Source organism: Rhinoraja longicauda, chromosome 1 (genome assembly GCF_053455715.1).
Source record: "Rhinoraja longicauda isolate Sanriku21f chromosome 1, sRhiLon1.1, whole genome shotgun sequence".
Taxonomy (NCBI): Eukaryota; Metazoa; Chordata; class Chondrichthyes; order Rajiformes; family Arhynchobatidae; genus Rhinoraja; species Rhinoraja longicauda.
The window spans coordinates 141,872,647-141,885,900 of record NC_135953.1 but is presented as its reverse complement, the minus strand read 5'-3'; the positions used below and the strand labels follow the sequence as shown (position 1 = coordinate 141,885,900).

Below are 13,254 nucleotides of genomic sequence, written 5' to 3'. Positions count from 1 at the left end.
TCTAAACTAAACTAAACTAAACTAAGCCAGACCTCATACTTGGAGTGAGGTTTGTCCAGGTTCTCCATGGCAACAGTTTTAGTTTAGTTTAGAGATACAGCGCGGAAAAGGCCCTTCGGCCCACCGGGTCCGCGCCGACCAGCGATCCCCACACATTAACACTATCCTACACCCACTAGGGACAATTTTTACATTTACCAAGCCAATTAACCTACAAACCTGCACGTCTTTGGAGTGTGGGAGGAAACCGAAGATCTCGGAGGAAACCCACGCAGGTCACGGGGAGAACGTACAAACTCCATACAGACAGCGCCCGTAGTCGGGATGGAATCCGGGTCTCCGGCGCTGCAATCGCTGTAAGGCAGCAACTCTACCGCTGCGCCACCGTGCTGCCCCAATGGCCTTCTCTCACTCGCGCCCCCTCTCCTGAAGCCTCTTCATGCAGACCTAGGAGGCAGAAGGAGGAAGAGGTTGGCAGCGTTCCCACATAGGGAAAACAGCCCCCATTCCACACTCAATGCCAGACTCCCTGTGCTTGCTGTATCGTGGTCTTCCCAACGTAGCCGGCGGTCGGGTCCTCGCGTCGGGGCGATCAAGCTCCTGCATGTGAGGAATGTGGAGGAGTCGCTGTGGTGGATGTTCATGTTAAAATGTATTTTGTGTGTCCTGTTGCTTTTTATTGGTATGACTGTGTGGCAAATAAAGTTCCGCATATGTTGCTAATAAAGTATTATTGTGATTATTAGCTAATAAAGTATTATTGCGATTATGATTATTTTCTGTTGCATATTTCCAACGTCGGCAGGTCTCTCTGGTTTCTGAATCTTCCTTCAACATTTTCATACAAAACATGACAATAATCGTCTTCTCGTATGAAAGACCCTCCTGCAATAATTCAGAAAATCAACACAGTAAAATGAATCTCGGCATTAAGCCTTTCAGTTACTTGTGATGTGAGAAACAAGTGTTAATTTTGTTCATGTGTACTTCCTGTTTTGTTGAAACCGAGAAAGCTATAACAAGAATCAGTGGGGTTGGGGATGTTGTTCATTTATCCCTTCAACACACGGGTTCTTCCGCTTCTTCTTCCGCTTCTTCTTCCGTGTCCATCATCCATGTTTCAAATGTTACATCACTGTCATCACTGGTGCTCCACAAGGATGCGTTCTCAGCCACCTTTGCCCCTTGTCCACCCACGACTGTGCAGCCACGTACAAATCCAATTCAATTTACAAACCTGCAGCCGACACCACCATTGTGGGCCGGACATCAAACAACGATGAGACGCAGCACAGGAGGGAGCAAAACAAAGGAGATAGTGAGGGACTTCAGGAAGTGAAGCAGTACACATTCCCCAGTTTACATTGACGGCAACAAATTACTGGGAATAAATATCACCAACAACTTCTCCTGGACCGCCCATATTGAAGCAACGACCAAGATAGCACACCAACGCCTCTACTTCCTTAGAAGGCTTAAGAGGGAGGCACTGCGGCTAGAGGCTTCACTCCCCCTCCCCGCCTGAGGGAGGCGCTGCGGCTAGAGGCGTCACTCCCCCTCCCCGCCTGAGGGAGGCGCTGCGGCTAGAGGCGTCACTCCCCCTCCCCGCCTGAGGGAGGCGCTGCGGCTAGAAGCGTCACTCCCCCTCCCCGCCTGAGGGAGGCGCTGCGGCTAGAGGCTTCACTCCCCCTCCCCGCCTGAGGGAGGCGCTGCGGCTAGAGGCGTCACTCCCCCTCCCCGCCTGAGGGAGGCGCTGCCGCTGAGGAGGATCTCAAAGTTGCTTCTGATCCATGAGAAGGAACTTTGAGATCTATTGAGATCTCCCTGGTCCACTCATCCCTTCCTACCCAAACCACCCCATCCCTGGGCACTTTCCCCAGCAACCGCAGGAGATGCAACACCTGTCCCTTTACCTCCCCCCTCAACTCCATCCAAGGACCCAAACAGTCTTTCCAGGTGAGACAGAGGTTCACCTGCACCTCCTCCAACCTCATCTATTGTATCCGCTGCTCTAGATGTCAACTTCTCTCCATCAGCGAAACCAAACGCAGGCTCGGCGATCGTTTCGCTCAACACCTTCGCTCAGTCCGCCTTAACCAACCTGATCTCCCGGTGGCTGAGCTGAAGTCAGTTCTTCAGTCTGAAGAAGGGTCTCGACCTGAAACGTCACCCATTCCTTCTCTCCTGAGATGCTGCCTGACCCGCTGAGTTACTCCAGCACTTTGTGAATAAATACCTTCGATTTGTACCAGCATCTGCAGTTATTTTCTTACACTTCAGTACAGGCGATATCGACAGGGTGGTCCATCTTGCTCCTCTAGTGTCTTTGATCATACCCCGTCTTTGCCCTCCCCGCCTGAGGAGGCGCTGCTGGCACTCCCCATCCTTCCCCTCCCTTCCCCTCCCCGCCTGAAGGAGCGCTGCGGCGGGATGCGTCGCTGCTCCTCCTCGCCTGAGGGGGCGCTGCCGGCATTCCCCATCCTTCCCCTCCCCGCCTGAGGCAGCGCTCTGGCGCGAGGCGTCTTGCTCCTCCCCGGCTGAGGGGGCGCTGCAGGCGGCGGGCGGGCGGACCTGCTCCTCCCCGCCTGAGGAGGCGCTGCAGCGGGCGGGAGGACCTGCTCCTCCCCGGCTGAGGAGGCCTGCAGCGGGCGGGAGGACCTGCTCCTCCCCGCCTGAGGAGGCGCCTGCAGCGGGCGGGAGGACCTGCTCCTCCCCGCCTGAGGGGGCGCTGCGGCGGGCGGGAGGGCCTGCGTTGCCGGGCGGTGCGAGGGGGCGGTCGGTGGGCGGCTGCAGCGGGTGAACCGGATCCCATGGCCGGCGGCGGCTGCAGGACGCTCGGCGCTCTGCTCAACCTCAGTCTCCGTGTCCGTGTCGGCGCCGCGTCCCGGGCCGCCGCTCACTCGGTGTCGGGGTGGACGTGCTCCCCCACAGTGACAGCCCGGACACCGCCGCTACTGGAGGGCCGGAGGACAGCGGCTACTACCACCACTACACGGGGAGACATCTCACTGGTGGTGAGAGGGGGAGGGGAGGGGAGGGGGGGAGAGGGGGAGGGGGGGAGGGGGGGAGGGGGGGAGGGGGGCAGGGGGGGGGAGAGGAGGGGAGAGGGGGGAGAGGGGGAGGGGGGCAGGGGGGGGTGAGAGGGGGAGGGGAGGGGAGGGGGGAGAGGGGGAGGGGAGGGGAGGGGGGGAGGGGGGGAGGGGGGCAGGGGGGGGGGAGAGGAGGGGAGAGGGGGGAGAGGCACCACTACACGGGGAGACATCTCACTGGTGGTGAGGGGGGGGGGAGGGGGAGAGGGGGGAGAGGGGGGAGGGGGCAGGGGGGGAGGGAGAGGGGGGGAGAGGGGGGGAGAGGAGAGGGTGGAGAGGCACCACTACACGGGGAGACATCTCACTGGTGGTGAGAGGGGGGGGGGAGGGGAGGGGAGGGAGAGGGGGGGAGGGGAGGGGAGGGAGAGGGGGGGAGAGGGGGGGAGGGGAGAGGGTGGAGAGGCACCACTACACGGGGAGACATCTCACTGGTGGTGAGAGGGGGGGGAGGGGAGGGGGGGGGGAGGGGAGGGGGGGGGGGAGGGGAGGGGAGGGGGGAGGGGGGGAGAGAGGGGAGGGGGGGAGGGGAGGGGGGGAGAAGAGGGGAGAGGGGGGGGGGGAGAGGGTGGAGAGGCACCACTACACGGGGAGACATCTCACTGGTGGTGAGCGGGGGGAGAGGGAGGGGGAGAGGGGGGAGGAGGAGGAGAGGGGGAGGGGAGAGAGGGGGGGGTGGAGAGAGGGAGGGGGGGGAGAGGCACCAGTACACGGGGAGACATCTCACTGGTGGTGAGCGGGGGGAGAGGGGGAGAGGCACCACTACACGGGGAGACATCTCACTGGTGGTGATCGGGTGGGGGGGGGGGGGAGAGGGAGGGGGGGAGAGGGAGGGGGAGGGGAGAGAGGGGAGGGGAAAGCGGAAGGAGGGGAAAGGACAGCGGCTACTACCACCACTACACGGGGAGACATCTCACAGGTGGTGAGAGGGGGGGGGGAAAGGGGGGGAGGGAGGAGAGGGAGGAAGAGGGAGGAGGGAGAGAGGGGAGAACACGGGGAGAGGAGGAGAGGGAAGAAGTGGGGGAGGGAGGGGGAACAGGGATACAGGGGCGAGAGGGAGGGGAGGCGGGGAGGGAGAGTGAGGAGAGAAGGGGTGGAGAGGGAGGAAGGGGGGAGAGAGAGATGGGGTGGAGGTCGGCAACACGGAGAGAGATATCACTGGTGTGGAGAAAGATAGAGAGTGTGAGAGGGAGAGGGAGGGAATGGGGGGAGAGAGGAAGGAGGGGAGGGGGGGGGAGAGAGGAAGGAGGGGAGGGGGGGGGGAGAGAAATGGGGGGAAGGAGGGAGAGAGAGAAAAAACGACAGAGAGAGAGAAAACGAGAGAGAGAAAGAAAGAAAGAAAGAAAGAAAGAAAGAAAGAAAGAAAGAAAGAAAGAAAACGAACACCGGCGGCGGCAAATTGGAGAGAGATCTCACTGATGAGGAGGAGGGGGGAGAGAGGGGAATGGGAGGTGGGAAGCGAGGACAGAGCGGGGGAAGGGAGGGGGAGAGAGTGGTGAGGGGAGGGAATAGAGAGGGGAGAGAGTGGGGGAAGGCGAGGGGGGGGAGAGGGAGAGTTGGGGTTGTCAATTTCTGGGGGCTTCACATGGCTGGAGGGTGGAAGTTTGGGCGATCTGGGTGTGCATGGCCTCTCGGGTGGGGGCTTCCCATGGGGGGCGGAGGGAGGGAAGGTCCCAGGGATGAGGGACAGAGGCAGGAATGGAAGGTCCCGGAGGTGAGAGGGGATGGGAGATTTTAGGGGTGGGGGAGTGGTCCCCCTAGGGTGGGGAATGAAAAGTGGGGGTAAGGGGTTGTCGCAGAGCTCTGGTATGAAGGGGGGGGGCTTGCTACATCACCCTCAGACCATTTCCTCCTACCAGCATAAATAATTTGACCCAGTGCTCCAGCTTCTCACCAGCACAGAAACAGTTGCTACTTGTCCACACCAACCAACATGCCCCATCTACAATAGAGACATAGAAAATAGGTGCAGAAGGAGGCCATTTGGCCCTTCGAGCAGCACCGCCATTCATTGTGATCATGGCTGATCATTCTCAATCAGTAACCCGTGCCTGCCTTCTCCCCATATCCCTTGACTCCACTAGCCCCTAGAGCTCTATCTAACTCTCTTTTAAATTCATCCAGTGATTTGGCCTCCACTGCCCTCTGTGGCAGGGAATCCCACAAATTCACAACACTCTGGGTGAAAAAGTTCCTTCTCACCTCAGTTTTAAATGGCCTCCCCTTTATTCTTAGACTGTGGCCCTTGGTTCTGGACTCCCCCAACATTGGGAACATTTTTCCTGCACCGAGCTTGTCCAGTCCTTTTAAATTTTTATACGTTTCAATAAGATCCCCTCTCATCCATCTGAATTCCAGTGAATACCAGCCCAGTCTTTCCAATCTTTCCTCATATGACGGTCCTGCCATCCCAGGTATTAAACACCTGCCTGTATTTGGCCCATATCCATCTAAATCTGTCCTATCAAATGTCTTTTAAAGCCTAGATGTGTCCTCACTAAATCTAGAGTCTTACAGCGTACAACACGCCCTTCAGCCTAACGTGCCCACACCAACTGACATGCCCAATCTACATGAGTCCGCTCTGCCTGCATGTGGCACATATATCCCTCTAAGCCTGTCCTATCCATGTACCTGTCTTAATTGTTTCTTAAATGTTGTGATAGTACCTAGCTTAACTACCGGCAGCTCGTTCCATACACCACGTGAAAAAGTTACCCCTCGGATTCCTAATAAATCTTTCCCCCCTCACCTTAAACCTATGTTCTCTGGTTCTCGATTCCTCTACGCTGGGCAAGGGACTCTGTGCGTCAACCTGATCTAATGCGGCCTCACCAACGTTTTATATAACTGCCTGACCCGCTGAGTTACTCTAGCATTTTGTGATACCTTCCATATAACTGCACCATGACCTCCCAACTTCTACACTCAATGCTCTGACTGATGAAGGCCAATGTGCCAAAAACCTTTGTGACCACCCTATCTGCATGTGATGCCACTTTCAACTAACTATGTACCTGTACCCCTAGATCGCTCTGTTCTACAACACGCCCCAGAGCCCTACTGTTGAATGTGTATGTTCTGCCCATGTTAGTGCCCCCAAAATGCAACACCTCACATTTCCCATTGCTGTTTGTCATCTATATCAATGATTTGGATGAGAACGTACAAGGTGTGGTTAGCAAGTTTGCAGACGACGCTAAGGTCGGTGGCTTTGTAGATGGTGAAGATGGTTGTCAAGAATTGCAGCAGGATCTGGATCGGTTGGGCAGGTGGGCGGAGGAATGGTTGTTGGAATTTAACACGGAGAAATGTGAGGTGTTGCATTTTTGGAAGTGTAACATGTGCAGCACCTACACAGTGACTGGTAGGGCTCTGGGGAGTGTTGGAGAGCAGAGGGATTGAGGAATGCAGGTACATAGTTCCTTGAAAGTGACGTCAAAGGTAGATAGGGTGGTCAAAAGGCTCGCGTCGGCCAAAGTGGCCATGGTGGCGCAGCGGTAGAGTTGCTGCCCAACAGAGCTCGCAGCGCCAGAGACCCGGGTTCCACCCTGACCACGGATGCTGCCTGTACGGAGTTTGTACATTCCCCCCATGTCTGCGAGGGTTTTCTCCACAAGGTAGTTGCGACAGGGACTACGCCACGATTTAAGAAGCAATTAGACAGGTACATGGATAGGACAGCTTTGAAGGCATGAGGACCAAATGTGGGCAGGTGGGACTATTGTAGCTGGGACGTTGGCCGGTGTGGGCAGGTTGGGCCAATGGGCCTGTTTCCACAATGTGTGACTCTATCTTCAGTTTCCTCCCACACTCGAAAGACGTACAGATATGTAGGTTAATTGGCTTGGTGTATGTGTAAAAATTGTCCCTGGTGTGTGTTTAGGATAGTGTTAATATGCAGGGATCGCTGGTCGGTGCGGACTCGGTGGGCCGAAGGGCCTGTTTCCAAACTGTATCTCTAAACTAAAAAAAGGAGTATTGAGTATAGATGTTGGGTGGTCATTGTGCAGTTGTATAAGACATTGGTGAGACCACATATTGGTCACCATGTTTTAGGAAAGATGTTGTTAAGGGTGTGAGCTGGAGGGAGAGGTTGAGCAGGCTGGGATTCTATTCCTTTGAGCGCAGGAGGATGAGGGGTGATCTCATAGAGGTGTGTAAAATCATGAGAGGAATAGATCGGGTAAACACAGAGTTTTTTGCCCAGAGTAAGGGAATCGGAAGCCAGAGGACATCGGTTTAAGGTAAGAGGAGAAAGATTTAATAGGAACCTGAGGGGCAACTTTTTCACGCTTAGGGTGGTGGCTGTGGAGCGAGCTGCCAGAGGAGGTAGTTGAGGCAGGGACTATCACAACATTTAAGAAACATTTGGGCAGGCACATGGATAGGACAGGTTTTGGGATCTGGGCCAGTGTAGCAGGTGGGACTAGTGTAGCTGGGACACGTTGGTCGGTGTGGGCAAGTTGAGCCGAAGGACCTGTTTCCACGCAGTATGACTTTATGACAATGCCTAAACTGCGCTCAGGCAGCATTTGTGGAGGGAATGGACAGACAATGGTTTGGGTCAGGACTCCTCTTCCAACTCAGATAGGCACAGAGTGCTGGAGTAACTCAGCGGGTCAGGCAGCATCTCTGGAGAACATGGACACAGAGTGCTGGAGTAACTCAGCGGGTCAGGCAGCATCTCTGGAGAACATGGACACAGAGTGCTGGAGTAACTCAGCGGGTCAGGCAGCATCTCTGGAGAACATGGACACAGAGTGCTGGTGTAACTCAGCGGGTCAGGCAGCATCTCCGGACAACATGGACACAGAGTGTTGGAGTAACTCAGCGGGTCAGGCAGCATCTCTGGAGAACATGGATACGTTTAGTTTAGAGATAAAGCGCGGAAACAGGCCCTATCGGCCCACCAGGTCCGCGCCACCCAGCGATCCCCGCACATTAACACAATCCTACACCCACTAGGGACAATTGTTACAATTAACCTACAAACCCGCACGTCTTTGGAGTGTGGGAGGAAACCGAAGATCTCGGAGAAAACCCACGCAGGTCACGGGGAGAACGTACAAACTCCGTACAGACAGCACCTGTAGTCGGGATGGAACCCGGGTCTCCGGCGCTGCATTCGCTGTAAGGCAGCAACTCTACCGCTGCGCCACCGTGACCACCCTCCTTTGTGTAGGATCATGTTCCTGTAGAACATCCTTCTCCAAACTAAGACTTCACTGAGGCTGACCGAGTGTGTAGAAGGGACCTGACGCTGTGAGATGGGGGGGGGGAGGGGACATGGCTGATCATCCACAATCAGTAACCCGTGCCTGCCTTCTCCCCCCACCCCTTGATTCCACTAGCCCCTAGAGCTCTATCCAACTCTTTTTAATTCATCCAGTGAATTGGCCTCCACTGCCCTCTGTGGCAGAGAATTCCACAAATTCACAACTCTGGGTGAAAAAGTTTTTTCTCACCTCAGTTTTAAATGGCCTCCCCTTTATTCTTAGACTGTGTGGCCCCTGGTTCTGGACTCCCCCAACATTGGGAACATTTTTCCTGCATCTTGCTTGTCCAGCCCTTTCATAATTTTATACGTTTCTATAAGATGCAACCTGATCCTTCTAAATTCCAGTGAATACAAGCCCAGTCTTTCCAATCTTTTCTCGTATGACAGTACTGCCATCTTGGGTGAACCCACGCTGCACTGCCTCACTAGCAAGGACGCCCTTCCTCAAATATTGAAAGATGAGATGGTGCTGAAGGATTATTTGAGGGTGGATACTCTGACAATGCACAGTGGTAGGGCAGTAGACGGCAGTGTTTTGCTGGAGTATGGGATCAGTTAGTGCTTTGTCACCCCCTCCCTTAGTGGTTGTGTGAATGGTCTGGCCTCTGTTACTGAGCAGCTGCAGGCCTGGACTCTGTCACACCAAAGGGGGGGGGACAGGTCTGTGCTGCAGTCCACGCCCATATAGATTCATAGAGTGTACAGTACAGTACTCACCCACACTGGCCAACATGTCCCAGCTACACTAGAGTCATAGAGTGATACAGTATGGTCCTCACCCACACTGGCCAACATGTCCCAGCTACACTAGAGTCATAGAGTGATACAGTATGGCCCTCACCCACACTGGCCAACATGTCCCAGCTACACTAGCGTCATAGAGTGATACAGTATGGTCCTCACCCACACTGGCTAACATGTCCCAGCTACACTAGAGTCATAGAGTGATACAGTATGGTCCTCACCCACACTGGCCAACATGTCCCAGCTACACTAGAGTCATAGAGTGATACAGTATGGTCCTCACCCACACTGGCCAACATGTCCCAGCTACACTAGAGTCATAGAGTGATACAGTATGGTACTCACCCACACTGGCCAACATGTCCCAGCTACACTAGAGTCATAGAGTGATACAGTATGGTCCTCACCCACACTGGCCAACATGTCCCAGCTACACTAGAGTCATAGAGTGATACAGTATGGTACTCACCCACACCGGCCAACATGTCCCAGCTACACTAGAGTCATAGAGTGATACAGTATGGTCCTCACCCACACTGGCCAACATGTCCCAGCTACACTAGAGTCATAGAGTGATACAGTATGGTACTCACCCACACTGGCCAACATGTCCCAGCTACACTAGAGTCATAGAGTGATACAGTATGGTCCTCACCCACACTGGCCAACATGTCCCAGCTGCACTAGAGTCATGGAGTGATACAGTATGGTACTCACCCACACTGGCCAACATGTCCCAGCTACACTAGAGTCATAGAGTGATACAGTATGGTCCTCACCCACACTGGCCAACATGTCCCAGCTACACTAGAGTCATAGAGTGATACAGTATGGTACTCACCCACACCGGCCAACATGTCCCAGCTACACTAGAGTCATAGAGTGATACAGTATGGTCCTCACCCACACTGGCCAACATGTCCCAGCTACACTAGAGTCATAGAGTGATACAGTATGGTACTCACCCACACTGGCCAACATGTCCCAGCTACACTAGAGTCATAGAGTGATACAGTATGGTACTCACCCACACCGGCCAACATGTCCCAGCTACACTAGAGTCATAGAGTGATACAGTATGGTCCTCACCCACACTGGCCAACATGTCCCAGCTACACTAGAGTCATAGAGTGATACAGTATGGTACTCACCCACACCGGCCAACATGTCCCAGCTACACTAGCGTCATAGAGTGATACAGTGTGGAAACAGGCCCTTCAGCCCAACTCACCCACACCGGCCAACATGTCCCAGCTACACTAGAGTCATAGAGTGATACAGTGTGGAAACAGGCCCTTCAGCCCAACTCGCCCACACCGGCCAACATGTCCCAGCTACACTAGAGTCATAGAGTGATACAGTATGGTACTCACCCACACCGGCCAACATGTCCCAACTACAATAGAGTCATAGAGTGAAGTCTGAAGAAGGATCTCGACCCGAAATGTCACCCATTCCTTCTCTCCTGAGATGCTGCCTGACCCGCTGAGTTACTCCAGCATTTTGTGAAATAAATACCTTCGATTTGTACCAGCATCTGCAGTTACTTTCTTACAGAGTCATAGAGTGACACAGTGTGGAAACAGGCCCTTCAGCCCAACTTGCCCCACAGACCAACATGCCCCATCTACACTAGTCGCACCTGCCCGCATTTGGCCCATATCCCTCTTGTCCTATCCAGGAACCTGTCCAAATGTCTTTTTAAACTTTGTGATAGACGTTATAGTACATGCCAAAACTACCTCCTATGGTAGACCCTTCCAAATACCCACCACCCTTTCGTGGTAATAGGTTACCTCTAAGGTACCTATTAAATCTTTCCACCCTCACCTTTAAACTATGTCCTCTGGTTCTCGATTTCTTCACGCTGGGTCAGACTCTACATTCACCCTATCTATTCCTCTCATGGACTTGTGCACCACTATAAGATCGCCCCTCGTCCTCCTGCGCTCCAAGGAACTAGTTCCTCCAGCACCCTTTACTTTGGGCAAATAACATGTAAAGTAAAACTAGACAGTGAGTGGATGTAGGAGGTGTGATTAATAATGTTGTGGATGTTAATGCTAGTGATGCTGTGGACAGTGAGGAAAGTTGTTGAAGGCTGCAACCTTTTGGGCGTCCCTCTCCTCGCCCGACCACCTTTGTTCCCCGGGGTTCCTCCCACAGCCGGCCTGGGGGGGTGCGGGAGGCCAGACCCTGGTTCCCTCTCCTCTCCCACCGGCCTCACTCCTCGCCCGTCACCGCCGGCTCCATCCTCTGGCCTTCGACAAGCAATGGGACCCCTGTTTTAGACAATAGACAATAGACAATAGACAATAGGTGCAGGAGTAGGCCATTCAGCCCTTCGAGCCAGCACCGCCATTCAATGCGATCATGGCTGATCACTATCAATCAGTACCCCGTTCCTGCCTTCTCCCCATACCCCCTCACTCCGCTATCCTTAAGAGCTCTATCCAGCTCTCTCTTGAAAGCATCCAACGAACTGGCCTCCACTGCCTTCTGAGGCAGAGAATTCCACACCTTCACCACCCTCTGACTGAAAAAGTTCTTCCTCATCTCCGTTCTAAATGGCCTACCCCTTATTCTCAAACTGTGGCCCCTTGTTCTGGACTCCCCCAACATTGGGAACATGTTATCTGCCTCTAATGTGTCCAATCCCCTAATTATCTTATATGTTTCAATAAGATCCCCCCTCATCCTTCTAAATTCCAGTGTATACAAGCCCAATCGCTCCAGCCTTTCAACATACGACAGTCCCGCCATTCCGGGAATTAATCTAGTGAACCTACGCTGCACGCCCTCCATAGCAAGAATATCCTTCCTCAAATTTGGAGACCAAAACTGCACACAGTACTCCAGGTGCGGTCTCACCAGGGCCCGGTACAACTGTAGAAGGACCTCTTTGCTCCTATACTCAACTCCTCTTGTTACGAAGGCCAACATTCCATTGGCTTTCTTCACTGCCTGCTGAACCTGCATGCTTCCTTTCATTGACTGATGCACTAGGACACCCAGATCTCGTTGAACTCCCCCTCCTCCTCCCAAAGTCCATAGTAGTAGTAGTTTCCTAAAAGTGACAACACAGATGTTCAGGGTGGTGACGAAGGCGTGTGGCATGTTTGCCTTAATGGGTCAAAGCTGCCAATATTACAAGTTAGGATGTTATGTTGCAACTGTACAAAGCACTGGTTAGACCACAGAAGGAATGGGTGACATTTCGGGTCGAGACCCTTCTTCAGGATAAAGGGAATAACGGTTAGTGCAGGATAAAGTCCAGTAAAGTATGATTAAAGGTAGTTGAAGGTTTTCCAATGAGGTCAGGTGTAGTTGGTGAAATGATGGCCTGTGTAACTTGGTGCCTTGTTTTTGTTCCTGGCCCCCAGGAGCGGCGGCAGCCTTTCCAGGTGGACGAATACCCGCCACTACCTGACTATGAGCCCAGGCTGTTGGAGATGGAGCAGAGTGTGTTTGTGGTGAAGGCTCGCGGCCTGCCCTGGTCGTGCTCTGTGGACGACGTGATGGAGTTTTTCTCGGGTAAGCAATTTACTTCAACTACGCATGCTCTTTTATTTCTTCCTGACAGCAGCCGTTTAAAGGTGTCCCTAAAATATATCCTCGTGTCAGAATTAACATAGAACGGTACAGCACGGGCCCACAATGTGCCAAACGAGATGGGCGGCACGGTGGCGCAGCGGTAGAGCTGCTAACTCTCAGCGCCGGAGACCCGGGTTCCATCCCGACTACGGGTGCCGCCTGTACACAGTTTGTACCTTCTCCCCGTGACCTGCGTGGGTTTTCTTCAGGTGCTCCAGTTTCCTCCCACACTACAATGAAGTACAGGTTTGTAGGTTAATTGGCTTTGGTCAAATTGTAAATTGTCCCTGGCATTTAGGATGGTGCTAGTGCACTGGTCGGCAGGGACTCGGTGGACCGAAGGGCCTGTTTCCGCGCTGTACCTCTAAAGGCAAAAGTAAAGTCTAAATTCAATCAAAGATAGACACAAGAAGCTGGAGTAACTCCGCGGGGCAGGCAACACCTCTGGAGAGAAGGAATGGGTGACGTTTTTTGTGTCTATCTTCGGTTTAAGCCCCCAGCATCTGCAGTTCCTTCCTACTCTAAATTCAATCAGGCAGCTAATCAGTT

General features: G+C 53.8%; 1 protein-coding gene across 3 annotated transcripts in view; it reads left to right on the top strand.

Annotated features, from left to right (window-relative positions):
* Window positions 1-2,763: 2,763 nt before the first annotated feature.
* LOC144601070 (G-rich sequence factor 1-like) overlaps window positions 2,764-13,254 on the top strand; it is a 33,895-nt gene continuing 23,404 nt past the window's right edge. For 2 of the 3 annotated variants that reach the window (XM_078413005.1, XM_078413004.1), the window contains exons 1-2: window positions 2,764-3,014; window positions 12,495-12,645. In XM_078413005.1, the coding sequence (XP_078269131.1) occupies window positions 2,811-3,014; window positions 12,495-12,645 (355 nt within the window). In that variant the 5' untranslated portion in view covers window positions 2,764-2,810. Of the gene's footprint in view, window positions 3,015-3,849; window positions 3,875-12,494; window positions 12,646-13,254 lie in introns of those variants that run through there. The other variant, XM_078413010.1, reaches the window with a different exon arrangement.